Source organism: Pyrus communis, chromosome 5 (genome assembly GCF_963583255.1).
Source record: "Pyrus communis chromosome 5, drPyrComm1.1, whole genome shotgun sequence".
In the NCBI taxonomy this organism is placed as follows: Eukaryota; Viridiplantae; Streptophyta; class Magnoliopsida; order Rosales; family Rosaceae; genus Pyrus; species Pyrus communis.
Window position 1 is genome coordinate 16,368,544 of NC_084807.1, and position 17,565 is coordinate 16,386,108.

General features: G+C 36.7%; 2 protein-coding genes and 1 non-coding gene across 5 annotated transcripts; 2 read left to right on the plus strand and 1 right to left on the minus strand.

The window, feature by feature from the left end:
- The first annotated feature begins 10,360 nt into the window (after positions 1-10,360).
- LOC137733875 (delta(8)-fatty-acid desaturase 1-like) lies at positions 10,361-13,287 on the plus strand. Of its 2 annotated transcripts, XR_011068546.1 has the most exons (3): positions 10,361-10,756; positions 11,085-12,517; positions 12,829-13,287. XR_011068546.1 is itself a non-coding variant. In XM_068473077.1 (2 exons), exon 2 carries the CDS (start codon positions 11,097-11,099, stop codon positions 12,438-12,440), a length of 1,344 nt encoding a protein of 447 aa, XP_068329178.1. In that variant the 5' UTR covers positions 10,361-10,756; positions 11,085-11,096; the 3' UTR covers positions 12,441-12,687. The 2 variants fall into 2 exon arrangements, 1 of the variants encoding a protein (XP_068329178.1); XM_068473077.1 differs by lacking the exon at positions 12,829-13,287 and having other exon boundaries at positions 11,085-12,687.
- Positions 13,288-13,625: 338 nt separating this feature from the next.
- Positions 13,626-13,709, minus strand: TRNAL-CAA (transfer RNA leucine (anticodon CAA)). The gene has a single exon. It is a non-coding gene; the product is annotated as a tRNA-Leu (tRNA).
- Positions 13,710-14,259: 550 nt separating this feature from the next.
- On the plus strand, positions 14,260-16,821 carry LOC137735192 (U11/U12 small nuclear ribonucleoprotein 59 kDa protein-like). 2 transcript variants are annotated; one of them, XM_068474591.1, is made up of 8 exons: positions 14,260-14,617; positions 14,718-15,042; positions 15,133-15,216; positions 15,294-15,359; positions 15,467-15,539; positions 15,841-16,229; positions 16,393-16,433; positions 16,623-16,821. In XM_068474591.1, exons 1-8 carry the CDS (start codon positions 14,463-14,465, stop codon positions 16,699-16,701), a joined length of 1,212 nt encoding a protein of 403 aa, XP_068330692.1. In that variant the 5' UTR covers positions 14,260-14,462; the 3' UTR covers positions 16,702-16,821. The 2 variants fall into 2 exon arrangements, with proteins under 2 accessions (XP_068330692.1, XP_068330693.1); XM_068474592.1 differs by having other exon boundaries at positions 14,509-14,617; positions 14,722-15,042.
- Positions 16,822-17,565: the final 744 nt, after the last annotated feature.

The following is a 17,565-nucleotide window of genomic DNA, read 5'->3' on the forward strand; positions in this document are numbered from 1 at the left end:
CCCTTCCTCCCATAATTAGACATTTTCCGTGTGCCTGCCTGCCTGCCTGCTGTCCATTGCTAGCCACTAATTCTTTTTATATTAATAATTAACCAATTAAGTATTGGATTAGTTTATTCATACTAGCATTTGCCTACACTTTGTGTGTATGAACACATTTTTTTAGAAAATGATAAGGAGAGAGGGGGAGAGAGAGAGAGAGAGAGAGAGAGAGAACGTGCGGGAAGTGGAAGGTTTTTGTTTTTGGGTTTTTTTTTTTAATATTGAAGGTATTTTAACATCACTTATAGGTGAGGTGTCACATCCCGGCCTGGGCCCCCATCACATCCCAGACTCGACTCCACCATAGCACAATATTGTCCACTTTGGGCCTCGACCACGCCCTCACGGTTTTGTTATGAGAACTCACACAAGAACTTCCCAGTAGGCCACCCATCATGGGATTGCTCTCGCACGAACTCGCTTTACTTCGGAGTTCCAATGGAACCCGAAGCCAGTGAGCTTCCAAAATGTCTCGTACTAGGTAGAGATAGAAATATACATATAAGGCTTACAAGATCCACTCCCCTGGGCGATGTGGGATGTTACATGAGGTTTCAATAAAAAAAGTAAATTTTGGACATGTGATATTACATTATTGCCCATCATTTTTTTTTTTTGTGTGATAAAAGGCGAATTTATCTTTTCACCCTCTTTTAGTTGACAAAGAGAATTTCATTAATTAGTAGATATTATATTAATTTATTATACAAATTGAGGCGTTCCACTTCTAGAGCACTAATGGCGCATTTACGTAACCGTAATAAAAATAGGAGGAATTGAATTGAAGATGAATTAAATTGAGGAAGAGTTGGAATAAGGAGAAGTCAGAATCGGATTCCTATTGAAAATGTTTACTTAAATGTTCTGGAATCGGAATAGAAATGATACTAATTCCATAAAACTGTTTACTAATTTAGCAGAATTGGAATATAAACCAGTATGATTACTAAAATGCCCTTGTTTTAAATCAAATATTTATATACTTTTTTTTAATAAAATTTGATATAATATATAATAGTAAGAAGAAAATTAAATTGCTTTTTTATTTCATAGACACAATAAAATGCTTTTGTTTATTTTTTTTATAAATTTAAGTATTTACTTTAATATTTAAATTTTCTTGCTCAAATTGTAGTTTCTTCTCTTCGGCATAAGCATGGAGTTGTGCATAATGTGAATGAGGGCATAATAGGAAGAAAAAATGCATTCCTGATTCCCTCACCCTCCTGGAATTCAAATACCTCATCTATTAAGGGAATCTCACTCCTTCAATTTTAGGAATTGCATTCCTTGTTTCGGGTGGGGTCCACCACACTATTGATTCCCCAGCATTTAGTAAACACCGGAGTAATCCGTAATCGAAATTCAATTTCGTATTTTTATTCCCATTACCCTTACGTAAATGCGTTATAGGTTTTTGATTTACTGGTAGTTGGTGGTGGCCCACAAAACCACAACACACAAAAAAAGGTCATGCGATGTGATGTGATTGCATCAAAGAGATGAAGTTATTTTTTAGTATGTCAAAAAGACGACTCCATGTATTTAGTGTTATAAACCAGTTGTTGGATATTTAAGAAAGAAAATTTTTAGAGCATGGTTGATACTTTACTTGAATCTAACTTTTTAAACTCAAAAACAATTTTCAAGTTTTAGGCTTTAAAAACTTGTTTGGTATGATTATTTTCAAAATTTGAACTCAAAACTAACTCAAAAATATAGGAATTGTTATTGGCATTCCAAAAATCTCATTCTACACTCCAAACTTTCTATATTTGAAAAGAAAAATACATTTGTAAAATGAGATTTTTGGAATGCCAATAACACTTCCCAAAACATAATCTATTATCTAAAAACATAAAAAGTGAGTTTTTAGAGTTTTTAAACTTAACTCGCTCCTTTCTTTTCTCTCCATCATCCCCTCTCACTCCAAATCTCTCTCTTTTCTTCTCTCTCTCCTCTTTTATTTTACCTTTTTCATTTCTTCTCTAATCCGCTATCTTCATTCTCTCGGTTCTTTCTCTTACTCATCTTCCTCTTCAATCATCTCTTACTTTCTTTTCTCCTCTCTCCTCTTTCTCCCTCTCATGTGATCCCCTCTGTTTAGATCTCTTTGTCTAGTTTAAGTCGTAAGATTTAAAATTTTTAAATCGCAAACCAATCAAGTTTTTGAGTCTTAAAGAAAATTGTTTTCAACAAATGTTCTCAAGAAATGTTTTGAGAAATAATAAAAAATTTCAAATAGAATATTAAACAGGCCCTTAACAACTTGTATTATGCTATTTGGTGTATTGGACCGGATTTTTGGCACACTGAAAAATTTTCTTCAAATATAGATAATAAGAAAAAATAAGGTACCTGAATATCCTAATAATGTTGCAAAGAGGTTTTCAAAGAGGAGATCTTACCGTCCTAGGTTAAGATGTTTGTTCTTCAATGTTAGAATTAGTATTAATCCTATCATGGGAAGAAGATTAATAAATATAAGAAAGAGTATTAATAAAGTGGCGTTCATTTCGAATCAAAAGAACATTCAAGTGAGCGAATTTGTTCTCTAAAATATAAGAGAGTTGATAGACCCACCCCGTTGTCTTATTTTCCCACTCACGTTATATTTACATCTATGACAGCCTGTCCCGGACTTTTCGTACCGTAGGGGTGAAATGATGGTTTTGCCCCTAGTGTTTCGTTGTGTGGTCATTTTTGGGTTTTGATTGGTTGATTTTGAACCACACACATACCCACACTCATTTCTTTCTCTCTCTACCTTGTCCCGAGTCCCTCTCTCTCCCCTTTCCTATCTTCTTTGTACGGACAACACCCAAAACCCTTGGAATCTTCACAGATCGAGGAAACAAACTACATATTTGTGCTTATGAGGTCCTTAGGAGTTCAACCATACCTATTTCAGGTAAGGGAACCTTCATTTTCACGTCGAACCCGAGAGGTGTAAATCGGGTTACTGTTCATGCACACGTTAATTCTTATGTTTTTTGGAATTTCAAGCTTGTAGGAAGCTTGGTGAGGTCCTTAGGAGGCTCGGGGTGGTTCGTTTAAAGGTTTTGAACGTCGGGATCGTGAGTTGCAGGTTTGGCCGGAGTTGGTGGTGTTTTCCCGGGAGATTCCGTTGGTTTTAGTGCTTGAAAGTGGTAAGGATTTGTTCCTCTTGTTGTAAGCTTCATTTTGGTACCAATTTTGTGAAATTTGGTTGAAAAACGAGTGAGATACGAAGTTTGGAATTTTTCCTAGTTTTTCGACGCCGGCGACGGCGCCAAAGGTTAGCCGGAGAAGATGACGGAATATTCCGTCAGTTTTAACGAAATATTCCTGAAGGCGTTAACTGACGCCGTCAGTGTGCCAGACACGTGCCTGTGCGTGGGCGGCGCGTATGGCCGTGCCTTGGCCGGCAAGTGGGGGCGCGTGCGGTGTCGAAAAATTATTTTAAAAATATAGGGATGTTCGTGAGGTTGAGTAGATCACGTTGGTGTAATCATATACCCCATTTGAGCATTGTATGAGAAGTTATTTCGTAATGTTGGTTATGTGCTTTAAAATTTACGTTTTTATAGTTGTTTCGCATATAGGTGAGACCTATCCCGAGGACGAGCGCGGTCACTCGAGGCAAGGGGGTTACGACCCTTTTATATACCAGTGAGTGGGCTTTTGGTTTTCCGTATATACCTATATACTTGTGTTTTTCCCAGAAAGTGAAATGAAACGTTTATATGTTTTATATGCCATGCATTATGTTTGCCCGTTTAATTATACATTATTAGTTGCATATATATATATATATATATATATATATATATATGTATGTATGTATGTGTTTGGTGCTGCAGACGCATAGGTAAGTGCCAGGTAAGTTATGGTTTATGTTTATGTTTAGTAGTGATTTGAGATGCATAGAGAGCTCATAACCTGCACCCTCGGTGTTAGTGCTCCCGCCCAGAGTTGGGCACAGTCCTTCACGTGATGTTCACCTCCCGCACCACACGCTTATCTTGGATCCAAATTAGGTGCATAGTCTTGTCGTACAGACCACTTTAGGTGGTTCCGACTCGTAGGTGACCCGCGATTATTCACCCAGTCTTCACGTGATCGTAGCACTTGAGCGTACTTATTTTACACCCAGTCCTGTCGTACAGACCACTTTAGGTGGTTCCGACTCGTGTGCAGGTGTAGTTAGTGAGTTGGAGATTTGAGCTTTAGTTTCAGCCGTACAGGTTACATTAGGTAACTCCGGTTGACAAATTACATAGCATGGATTGTCATTACCTGATTACTTGCATCTTATTTTGAGGCATTTAGCATGGCATATTTCTAAGCATGATTTATATATATGTATATATTATATTTTTCTGGGAAGTATACAGGTTTTACGGCGAGGGGTTAGAACTTTGTTTATGAAATGATTTTTGAAAAGCTTTGTTTTTGCCCACTCACGTTTTCTGTTTTGCGCCCCTCCATGTTCTAGTTGGCTAGCATTTTTGGTGGCTCCCCAGAGGATTTTCTCGGTTTATCTGACAGATTATCACCAGTGTAGGACCACATTTGGGTGTGTTTATTTAGTGTTGTTTCTCGTGGACTGCACTAGGTCTTTCGTGCTCTAAACTTTGTTTTTCACACTTACACTTGCACATGTATGTTATTTACTTTGTGTATAGCTAGGTTTGTTTTTATTCGTACTTTTATTATTATTTCTTAGCTTCCGCACTGTGCACATGGTTATGTCACTTCCACGTGACGGCCAGCGTGTCCTGATCTCGGTCGGAGTGTGTCAACACCCACTATAAAAAGTTAAAAAATTAAAATGTTATTTCCCCACTCACTATTATTCCTAAAATAACCCTTTATATATATATATATATATATTTTTTTTTTTTTTCAACTCAGCTGTCTATGCTGCACTTTCACCGTTTCTCAAAACATCGAACAACTATGAAAACGTGAAAGTTTTACACAAATCTTCAATTGCACGATGACTAATTTCATAGAAAAGTATCCCAGATGACTAATTTCATAAGATGGTTAGTTACCTTTGGATCTTTAAAGTTGGCAGCAAACTCATAGTGAGCAGTGGGAATTTTAATAGTTTCGGGAGATTGTGAAGGAATCTCCGTAGGTCCCATGGAACACACTGATGGCATAGGAGCATTATGACTCAGATCAGTGTCTAAATAATAAGGATTAAATAGAATGATGATGGGAATGAATTGGAAGTCCGATCAGACCTGTGACTGAGGGAGACTCTCTGATTGAGTACTTTAGTAAAATGAAGCGCATCCCTTCAAACGGTTCAGGCTTTAAAGACACTGCATACACATACAAATAATCTCGTCTTAGACCCAACATTCGAGCACTTCTTTATTGTCCAAGTAAACCCAAAAATAAAAAGCCATTCCATTCGATTTCTGAAATCGGGCTGTGTAACATGAGACACAAAAGTGATAGTTACAAGACCTAAGACATTTGAATTTCTCCGAGAATTAAAACTTTCATCAATTGCATGTAAAATAAAAACCCAGAAAGGCAAATGTTTAAATCCTAACAAATTGCACACAAAAAATTGTTCTTTTACCTCTTTGATGGAAACATAATCCTCTGCTTCTTCCATAAAAACGTCATCTTCTAAGTTCACTCTTTTTGCTTTCTCTGAATGAAAAGCGATGAGAAGGATGAGAGATGGGAATGATGAGTTAGGGTTCAAGGAAGACAAATAGTCTAAAAAGTTATCAAACTCAAACTTTTCTTTTTTATTTTTTATAAAAAAATAATAATGCAAAAGAGGGTAACTAAGGTCCTTATTGGTCATTTTACAAATGGACAAATTTGTAATTAAAAAATCATTAAAAGGTGGGTGGGAAGATAAGACATTGAGGTGGGAATAACAGCTCTCAAATATAATCATCTAAACCAAATATGGTTTTGTCAATTAAATTGTGCTTATAAATATCTTGTTTTAGATAAACATGACATGAAAAGGATGATAATCAAGGCTAAAATATTCCATTTAAGTTACTTCTTATTTTAGTATGAATGAGACTTGCACTAATTTCTTTTTTTAGCGTGAACGAGACTTGCACTTGAATGAGATGCTAGGAAATTTTCACCCTTTGTTCGTCACACGATAAGTAACTTAATCAATAAGAAAGAGAGAGAAGATGGATAGGTGGTACAGAGGAAGTAATAATTTGGAATATGTTTATACTTGTCACATCAGACCATCATGTCATGTTCAAGTATGACGGCTTGATATGTTTGCATAATTTTTTTTTTTATATTATTTATTATTCACTAAATTTTATGTGTGGACTTATAATTTACATTTTAGCCTAACTTGGCATTCTTTTAGTCAAACAAATCTTCATGCTTTGTTTTTCTTTTGCTAGACGAAAAAAATAATAATAAAAAAAAACTAACACATCTTCCATCACAAAAAATTCTTCATAAAATCTTGGTACTTCATATGTTTTAATCGTTAAATTTGATTTTTTATATTTTTAAATAAAAATCCAATGGTTATTTTTTTTTAAATAAACGATATTATCTACATTAAAAACAAACAATATTATTTACACTAAGGAAGATGATGAGTTTAGTCTCACAATGTATAAGCAATAATGTAGTTCAAACTTGTCTTTAATGTAAATCGAACTTAAGATCTCTCACTTACAAGTGAAGAGAAATACTACTAAACCGTAGTTTTAAGTGGCCTTATTCCAACGGTTAAACATCTGAAATATTAGTTACAAAAAAAAAAAAAAAAAATCGTCTTCCATCACATTCATCCATTTAATTTTCAACATAGTGTGTTGTTTCACAATTCTTTGATGAGAGGTGTAAGCATTGACAGGTGTTTATATTCGCTGCCAATTGCCCGATTTAACATTTTGATCTACTAGTCACACCCACCCGCACCCGCACCCACCCGGCAGCCCGGCACCCCCGGCGGTATGAAATTCATTATATAAAGAGATATCCTTCTCTGTACATTAAATAAGCCAACAAAGAGATATCCTTCTCAATTAAATAATCAGGTATTACAATAGAAGATTCATCCAATCAAGTACAATAAAGAAAATAATCCAAACTGAATATTTCTCTACTCTGTATTCTTTCCACATTTCACCTTATTTTTTCTTTAATAGTTCGAACTACACAGTAAGTACGATTCTACCAAGGCACACTTGTTAGCTATAGTTTCCATCTGTTTTGTAAATGGATAATAAACCGTCACAATAGGATCGAAAAAAATACTATTTTGTTCTCAACTGGCAGTCTTTTTTTAACAAGAAACAGTACAATGGTAATAAATTAATCATTACAAACAAATACAAGGATGCTATAAGGTACATTACTCCAGTAACCAATAAATTAATTTGAAGTGAACTTGCACAATCAAATAAACAAGAGTAAACCTCTAAACGGCTACAACAATATATAGTATATACCACATATTACCAAACTCATGACTTGCAAAGTTGCAGATGCCAATTAATAAAATTTTACAAAATTCTACAAGAAAACATAATAGTAAACTGAGTTTGCATAATTGGAGCACGCATTCAAATTTCAAATTCCAGAATTCCTGGAGTAAAAAAATCCAGAATTCCCTCTAAAAATATGTCCAAAATTAGCATGCGACATGCCTTTGCTAATTTTGTACAAGCCTTTTCTGTATTTATATTTGGATGTGACAAATAGCATGCGACATGCAATGAGATTGTGGTCTGCCTTAGCCGTTGATTCATCTTATGCTGTCATTTTCAATAATTTGAATTTTTTGTATTTTAATTGAAAAATAAAAATAAAATTATATAATTCATTACGTGTCGGCTTTTTAACCAAAATGGTCCCTAAGATTTGTATAAAGAAGTGGTCCTTGAGATTGTCCACCATCCATCATTTTGGTCATTTCGTTAAAAATTCCGTTAAGTATTCCAGAGCTCTTGGCCGGAAGTTTGGGCAATTTTCAAAACTTCATAACTCAATCGTTTCTTAACCAAATTCGACCCATAATATATCAAAATAAAGATAGGAAAGTGTAGAATAAGATTATACCATTTGGAAGCCCAATGGTTGCCGGAGATGGTCGGAAAGTAGCCTCAAAGTTGACTGATCCAAGGGAAAATTGGAAACTCGCCGGAAACTGGGTAAACTTCAAACGTTCATAACTTCTTGTCAAATCCTTTTCCGGGAATCTTCGGGATCTTGTGATCGTAATCATTCATTGTACATTGTGCGTTGAGAAATCATTTCAAATTTTAAAATTTAAGATTAAATATAAATAGTATTTAATGAAAACTGATCACATAATATTCAATAAACGATCTCAGGATCTTTAGGATCTCTAGGAAAAGGATCCGAGGATCCTGTTCCTTTTCCATATGCCTGCCTGCTGTCCATTGCTGGCCACTAATTTTTTTATATTAATAATTAACCAATTAGGTATTCGATTAGTTTATTAACATTATATTAATTAATTATACAAATTGATGCGTTCCACTTCTAGAGCACTAAGTTTTTGATTTGCTGGTTGTTGGTAGTGGCCCATAAAACCACAGCACACAAAAGAGGGCCATATGATGTGATTGCATCCAAGGGTTGATGATATTTTTTTAGTATGTCAATAACACGGCCTTATATATTTAATGTTATAAACTAGTGGTTGGATATTTAAGAAAGAAAATTTTAACCACTTGTATTATGATATTTAGTGTATTGAATTGGATTTTCGACACATCGAAATTTAAAAAAAAAAAAACAGATAATAACAGAAAATTAGGTACCTAAATATCCTAATAACGTTGGAAATAGGTTTTCAAAGAGGAGATCCTACCGTCCTAGGTTAAGATGTTTGTTCTTCAATGTTAGAATTATTATTAATCTTATCATGGGAAGAAGATTAATAAATATAAGAAAAAATATTAATAAAATAACATTCATTTCGAATCAAAAGAATACTAACAAAAGAATATTCAAGCGAGTGAGTTTATTTTCTAAAAGATCAACCACTTATATTATGACATTAAGTATGTGAAGCCGGGTTTCCGGCACATTGAAAACTTTCTTTAAAAACAGATAATAAGAGAAAATTAGGTACCTGAATATCCTAATAAAGTTGGAAGTAGGTTTTCAAAGAGGAGATCCAACCGTCCTAGGTTAAGATGTTTGTTCTTCAATGTTAGAATTAGTATTAATCCTATCATGGGAAGAAGATTAATAAATATAAGAAAGAGTATTAATAAAATGACGTTCATCTCGAATCAAAAGAACATTCAAGCGAGCGACTTTGTTCTCATCATCTAAACCAAAAATGGTTTGGTCAACTAAATTGTGCTTATAAATATCGTGTTTTAGATAAATATGACATGAAAAGGATGATAATCAAGGCTAAAATATTCCATTTAAGTTACTTCTTATTTTAGCATGAATGAGACTGGCACTAATTTCTTTTTCTTTTTTTAGCGTGAATGAGACTTGCACTTGAATGAGATGCTTGGAAATTTTTACCCTTCGTTAGTCACATGATAGGTAACTTAATCAATAAGAAAGAGAGAGAAGATGAATAAGTGGTACAAAGGAAGTAATAATTTGGAATATGTTTATACTTCTCACATCAGAGCTTCATGTCATGTTAAAGTATGACAGCTTGATATGTTTGCATAAATTTTTTTTCTTTATATTTTTTATTAATCGGTTAATTTTATGTGTGGACTTATAATTTACATTTTAAACTAACTTGTCATTTTTTTAGTTGAACAAATCTTCGTCGTTAGGTTTTTCTTTTGCTAGACACAAAAAAAAAAGTAAAAAACTAACACATCTTCCCTCACCAAAAATTCTTCATAAAATCTTGGTTCTCTATATGTTTTAATCGTTAAATCTGAATTTTTTTTATTTATATTTTTAAATAAAAGTCCAACGGTTTATTTTTTTTATTTTTAAATAAACGATATTATCCATACTAAGGAATGGGGTAAGCTTAGCCTCACAATATATGGTTTAAACTCGTCTTTATGAAAATTGAACCTAAAACCTTTTAGTGAAAAATAATACCACTAAACTATAACCAAATTCTAACGGTTAAACATCCGAAATATTAGGTACAAAAAAAAATCGTCTTCCATCACATTCATCCATGTAATTTTCAACATAGTGTGCTGTTCACAATTCTTTGATGCTTACATTATCGATGAGAGGTGTAAGCATCGACGGGTGTTTATATTCGCTGCCAATTGCCCGATTTAACATGTTCTCTTACTCTACTAGTCACTCATACACCCGCACCCGCACCCGCACCCGCACCCGCACCCGCACCCGCACCCAGCCGGCACCCGCGGCGGTATAAAACGCGCTCTAACTTGCCCCTTCGTTTTTTCACAGCCGTTGACTGGTCAACGATACCGGCCGTGGCGAATATACAACTTGCCACACACATTAGCGCGTTGTATACGAGAGGAGCGGTCTCTCTCTCTCTCTCTCTCTCTCTCTCTCTCATCAGATATACTCTCACACACACTCGCTCTAAAACGCAGCAGCAGAAGGCTCGAAAATATCTTGGAGGCGGTTTTGAAATTTCTTCTGGAAACCCAAGACTTTGGGGGCAACGGGGGTCTAAACCCGTTCAGCATTTGGTCTAGTTGATTGGAAAGTCAGGAGGATATTTTGCTGGGAAGAGCGTGTATTTTGACTAAACCCTTGAAGAAAGGTTCAATCTTTCTCCTCTTCTTGTCTGTATTGTGTACACTTTGTCCTGCATGTTTGCTTTATAACTGGCAGTATTTTTCTGTAACTGTTGGTTTGTGATTGAATCTGGAAGAAAGTTTCAAACTTTCTCCTTCTTTGCTCTGCATTTCTGCTGTTTTTTGCATTAAAACTGCAGGATTTTGCTCAAACTGTTTGTGTTTGCGTGTTTGTATCGAAACCCAGAACCCAGATCCAAAAGGGTTATCTGGGGTTGATTTGTTTGTGTTATCCGATCCATATCCGGATCCTTTGTTTGAAAATCTGATTGTTTTTGGATTGGAATTCATTAGGATTGGACAACAATGGAGGGTGAGAAGAAGTACATTACTGTCGAGCAGCTGAAGCTGCACAACAAGCCTTCGGATTTGTGGATCTCTATCCAGGGCAAGGTTTACAATATCACTGATTGGGCCAAAGATCATCCGGGTGGGGATGCCATTCTCTTCAATATGTCCGGCCAGGACGTCACTGATGGATTCATTGCCTACCATCCTCCATCCGCATGGAAGTACCTGGGAAAGTTCTTCACTGGGTACTATCTGAAAGATTTCGAGATCTCGGAGGTCTCCAAGGATTACAGGAAGCTTGCTTCCGAGTTTAACCAGCTCGGCTTGTTTGAAAACAAAGGGCATGGGGCTCTTTACTCGGTGATTAGTATTCTGGTTATGCTTTACCTTGTTGTGTATGGTGTGTTGAAGTCTGAGAGTGTGTTGGTTCATTTCGGTTGCGGTTGTTTGTTGGGGGTCCTCTGGGTTCAGGGTGCCTATATGGGTCATGACTCCGGGCATTACCAGGTCATGTCTAGCCGCAGGTACAACAAACTCGCGCAATTTCTGGCTGGGAATTGCCTTACTGGGATCAGCATTGCTTGGTGGAAATGGACTCATAATGCCCATCACATTGCCTGCAACAGCCTTGATTATGATCCTGATCTTCAACACATGCCAGTTTTTGCCGTGTCCTCGAAATTCTTTCAGTCAATAACATCAACCTTTTACGGAAGAGAGCTGACGTTTGATGCCATGGCTAGATTTTTAGTTAGCCACCAGCATTTTACGTATTATCCAATCATGATTGTCGGAAGGGTAAACTTGTTTATACAGACGTTCTTGTTATTGTTCTCGAAGAGGAGCATCCCAGATAGAGCTTTGAACATAATGGGGATCCTTGTTTTCTGGACTTGGTTTCCTCTCCTTGTTTCGTGTCTGCCTAATTGGAGCGAGAGGTTTATGTTTGTGTTGGCGAGCTTTACAGTGACAGCACTTCAGCACATTCAGTTCACTTTGAACCATTTTACAGGAGATACTTATCTTGGACCACCAACTGGCAACGATTGGTTTGAGAAGCAGGCAGCTGGTACCGTGGATATTTTGTGCTCGACTAGGATGGACTGGTTCTATGGTGGCCTGCAGTTTCAGCTTGAGCATCATTTGTTCCCACGATTGCCCCGTTCCCAGCTGAGGAAGATTTCTCCCACTGTGAAGGAACTATGCAAGAAGCACAATTTACCTTACAAGAGTTTGTCCTTCTTGGATGCCAATGTGACTACCATTAGGATGCTAAGGAATGCTGCCCGGCAGGCTTGGGACATGGCCCTTCCCGTCCCGAAGAACTTGGCCTGGGAAGCTGTCAATACCCATGGTTGATGTTTGTTGACGCTCATCTAAATACCGCCCCTGCATTAGGCTTCTCTGTTTATAAGTTGGGGCATCCTTTTTAGCAGGTTTTTTCATTTGCTATTTGATATTATTTTTGGCAGTCTTTTTCTGATATTTGATTTATATGTTTTCTATGTTTAAACTAAACCTCCATAACACACGGTTTCATTTTCGGTTGATCTTCATATCATGTTGGATCTCAATACAAATTTTGGAGAGTATCTATTTCCATTGATTTGTCGATTTTTTTCGTGAATTTCATAGATATCATGAGATTTAAACCAGTTCAGTAAGCTTTTATTTCGGATTTTCTCGAGTATTCCCTTTCTTCCACCGGTGCATATGCTGAATCCAGTAAGTTATCTGTGTTCTACAGGCCTACTCTAATCGATAATCATCCGCTTTCTTCCTTGTGATGAAGGACAAACAATTTGGAGTCTAAGTTGAATTTCTGAGTTTATTTCAGGCTTCTTGATATGGATTATTGGAAACCATATCCATTTGTGGTATAGTGGCCAAAGAATTTAGGGTTCCTTTGGATTGGATACTTGATAAGTTCAACGTATGTTGAAGGCAGAGGTGAATGATTTTTCATTTAGAAGCGATTAGAAGGGATTGGACACGAAGGAAATGTACCTCCACTAATCGTATCATTTTGTGGGGACCGTAACATGTAATCCATCTTGTACCTTTCAGTTTGACACAATTTATTCATCATACTTACTTTGAATGTAGTGAGTTACATTTTCCATTTCAGTCCTAGACACAGACGAGGGCACAATGAATCGGACTTTAGAGATGAACTTTTACAATTCGCCTTTGAATGTACAAACCGCTCCTCCTTATTTACAATTCGTCTTATGCCACACCTACGTTCACGTTATCCTCAATGAAAAATCTTTAGCATATCTTCTGCATGCTGTAATGTAAGTTTGGTTACAACTTCTTGTCTCAATGCATTGACAACATCTCACTTCTACTCAATTTCTTTTAACTTTGACCTTCTTTTGGGGTGCGTTCATCATATATAGCTTAGAATTAATTCGCCTCGTCATTCCAATTTTAAGTTTCAAGTATCAAATTTTGGGTGGTATAATTCAAACAGCTAGATCAAAATTACAAAAATCGAGTAAAAGTTACAAAAATCGAAAAAAAAAAAATGGGAATAGGAAATGTCAGAAGTGGGATTTGAACCCACGCCCTCTTTCGAAGACCAGAACTTGAGTCTGGCGCCTTACACCACTCGGCCATCCTGACTTCTTGTAGTGTTGTCGCTCATTAAAATATATGTCCAAATTCGACCATAAAAAAACCAACGAATCGATTTACACTTGTCTCACACATAGTATATAACCTTGAAACCTAAAAATGGCAAAAAACCTTGAACCCTCAATCGATTTCTACGATTTCAAGTGTTAAGCAGTTAGGGTTTCGGTTTTCATTCTGCAAGCTATTTCCGTCGGAATATCGGCGAACCGAACGTTGAAGAAACTCAAAATTAAGATATGAGTCGATTTTCAAGTTTCCAAATCAGGGCATGGTTTTGTTTAATTTCAATATCAGTGAGGGGTTTTAACAGGGACTCCAATTGGGTTAGGAATTTGTTCAATTTCAATACAGTGAGTACAAAATTCATATAAATTCATCAAAATCCATGTAGAATTGTAAATTCTATTAAAATCCTTTAAAATTTATCATTTTAAAAATACTCCATTAAAATCTTCTGAAATTCAAATTGACTACATTCCTTAATTTCACTACTCATCTCCTTCCAAAATGAATTCGTAATCTTTTTTTTATATAAATAATATTAATTTTCGATATTTTATATCTTTGAAACATAATTATGTTTCTTACTATTTTTAATCACGCAGCAGTTCGGCACCGTTTTCTGGTCTATACTCTACGCCGCGAACTGGTTAAATCTTCGCCTCCCGTTCGGTAGGGGGTTTCGTAATCAGTCCCCAGTTTCAATCTCTAGGGTTTCCTTCTCGGCCAATTTCGATAGCCATGAACCCAATTCCGTACCAACCACAGGCGCCCCGCCCTCCGTGGCCTCCTGTGGTGCCGCCCAACCCGCCAATGTCGAGCTCCTTCTGGGAAACCACAAACGTCCGTGATCGGCTCAAGAACTTGCAGGACACTCTGAGTCTCGCAAAAGCAATGTACGAAATCGAACTATTGAAAATTCCAATTCAATTTTGCTTCTGAACTTTCTGCATCTTCTGTTAATTTTTGAATTGCGATTTGAATGAATTGTTGTAGGCAGAAAGAGCTTCAGATGCTGCAATTGATCAAAGACGGTAAAGGGTCCGACGATGGTGAAGCTTCCGTTGGTGGGTTTTCGGAGTATTTGAAAGAAAGGAGGGTAAATGTGGAGTCTCAAGTGTCGCTCTCAGTGGAAGCTGCGAATGCTTTGATGGCGAAACTGCAAGTTGAGCTGGAACCGTTTAGAATGATCACACATGAAATGTGTCCGTGGGAGGAGAAGTCTGCGGTGGTGCGGTTAGCGAATAAGATGCACAAGACGAAGAGGAATAAACGGTGGAGGAAAGCGAAGAGGAAGCGCATTGCGGAAATGATTGCGGAGGTAGACTGTTGTGTTTGAATTTCGATTTGGGATGTCAAAAGTTGTTTTGATTTATTTTACTTACATTTGATTTGGTATGATGGTGTTTAGGAGCGTGAGAGGTTCGAGGAAGCTGATCGAGAAGCTGATGAGTGGAGAGCTAGGGAAATTGCCAAAGATATTGCCAAACGCAAGGTTTGAGCTCCTTTTTACTTTAGGCAATCTTAACTTCTGTTTATTAGTAATGGAGGCATGGCTTGTGGGTTTTTCAGATGGAGGATATGAAGAAAATTGCAAAGCTTAAAGCAAAAGAAGAGAGAAAGAGACTAGAATCCGAGGTGATAATCATGTTTGACTTGAATTTTCGTATAGTGTAATGTTCTGCCCTTTGGGTTTTAAACAAATTTAGATAAGTGTCAAGATGACAATTGATTACATATTTCAGCTTGAGACGGTATTGATTGTAGAGAAATTGCAACAGTTGCGTTCCATCAGGATCGAAAAATTGAAGAAACAAGGTTTGCTGTATTTTTGGTTTTTCTATTTCAGACTGCCATTGTGTCTTGTATTGCCTAGGTAGATATGTTAGTAATGAAGTTCTGTTATTATGCATCATCATCAAAGGTGCCTGTGACACTATGTTTTTCGATGTGTTTATATTGATGCTGTGTGTCTTGTTATGTATCTTTGTTAGTGTACATATATACATCCAAGTACAACCAAATATTTTTAACACGCGCATTATCATCATCATCAGCAGCATTATCATAGTCTCACTGTATTTCTGTAACTTGTATCTCTGCATATTTATCCATGTAGGTCATTTTCTCCCAGAGGAGGATGATAAATTTCTTGAAAAAGTATGGGCTGCAGTTGAAGAAGAGGAGCAACAAGTTATCTTGGCAGCTGATATGGACGCTGCTAAGGATGCCATAGCAACTGTTGAGCAGTCCAGGAAAATAACTGAGAATGTCAGACCTGACTCCAAGGATGAAAGCAGCGATAGAGACGAGACAAAGGAGAGTAAAGACCAGACAACTCCAAGCACTAATGCAGGGACCTCTACTTCAGTCACTAACAAGGATTACGGGAAACAAGTTTCACAGGGAGAAGGACATAGCGGAGCTTATGATGCTGTGGCAAACTTACCTATTGAATTTTATCACTACTATCATGGCAGCAACACCGATATGGGCACGCTTATTGAGGTAACTTGAAGCACCAGTACAAAGAGTTTTGTATATTTCCTGCCTCCAAATGAATTCATGCAGTATCTAGGTTTGCCTATTCAGGGGCCACTTAAAATTTTTTTGACATCAAATTTGTTTGCTTAACTCGCTCGGATCATAATGGAGATTATATTGCATACAGGTGAGAAGAACATGGGATGCCTATATAAGACCAGGAGGAAGGTGAGCACCAATTCTTTCTTGCTACCCATTTCTCACTTTAACACGAGGCGCCATATGATTAACCTTTGGAAGTTTTTTTCTTCTTGTCAAGTTTTGAATCTGCTATCCGTTCCATCACACATTGTATGATGCCCAATAAATAGCTTGATTTTGAGAATGAAGTTTGTGATTCGGTTAAATTTGGTGCAGCCGCATACCAGGACACTGGGTTCAACCCCCGCCACCTGCAGATGATATATGGGCATCCTACCTGGTGCAGCCTAAATGATTCCACTGGTGAATCAGCGAGTTGCAGATTTTGCTGAAAAGTTAATTAAACTTGGCTTCAGGTTTTTCTCCTTGTCCATTTTCTTGATTATTTTGTCTTTGCTGTTCACTAGTAATATGGCTGATATAATGGGAATGGCGATGGTGATGCCATGTGACCAGTATACGAAAGCAGTGTTAGGTCTTAACCTTTAATTTCTTGTGGATTCCTGCAAAGCATCAACGACCAATATCAGCTCCACGCACAATCGATCCTGGCATTCTTTATGAGACGATGAACACAAGTTTCCTCAGTTTTGTATTTTTTTTTTTTTTTTTTTAATTTCTTCAAAACAAGTTTCCTCAGTTTGAATAAGCAAATAATGTATTCAATTCAATTCAATTTGAATAAGATAAATAAAGCAGAGAAGGGAGTATAAGCATACGAGTATTTTTACTGGTACATAGGACGCTCCAAATGTTTGAATTGTAAGATTGAGACCGTCACAATCTAGTCAACCAATACAACGATGAGCTACATAACTTGAGATCCTTTTCTCTAACCGCTACCAATTACTCTGCAAAACAACCCTACGTCGTATGAATGGCGCACCGGGCAAAGAAAAACTCGAATAAGTTGTGAAGCGTATGCGACTAACAATAATACAACATATGTGATTATAAGTAAAATCAAATGGTTAAAATGTAAAAGTATTAGTTGCGTCCACACAAGACTAGCCTGTGAATACTAGATCAATTCGCCACTTTGATCACCGTCCTTATCATTGTATCATTCTTCTTCAGATTGTGACTCACCACTCGCCTTTCATCATTTTTTGAATGATCAAAAGGATCCTATCGCCACTTATTTCATAATTTAACCATC

Excerpts from the sequence above, each read along its gene's own strand:
- LOC137733875 (XM_068473077.1), top strand. The coding sequence starts at position 11,097 with ATGGAGGGTGAGAAGAAGTACATTACTGTCGAGCAGCTGAAGCTGCAC.
- LOC137735192 (XM_068474591.1), top strand. The coding sequence starts at position 14,463 with ATGAACCCAATTCCGTACCAACCACAGGCGCCCCGCCCTCCGTGGCCT. Across the intron at positions 15,360-15,466 it reads GAAAGAGACTAGAATCCGAG|CTTGAGACGGTATTGATTGT; the intron begins GTGATAATCATG and ends TACATATTTCAG. Across the intron at positions 16,434-16,622 it reads TATATAAGACCAGGAGGAAG|CCGCATACCAGGACACTGGG; the intron begins GTGAGCACCAAT and ends AATTTGGTGCAG.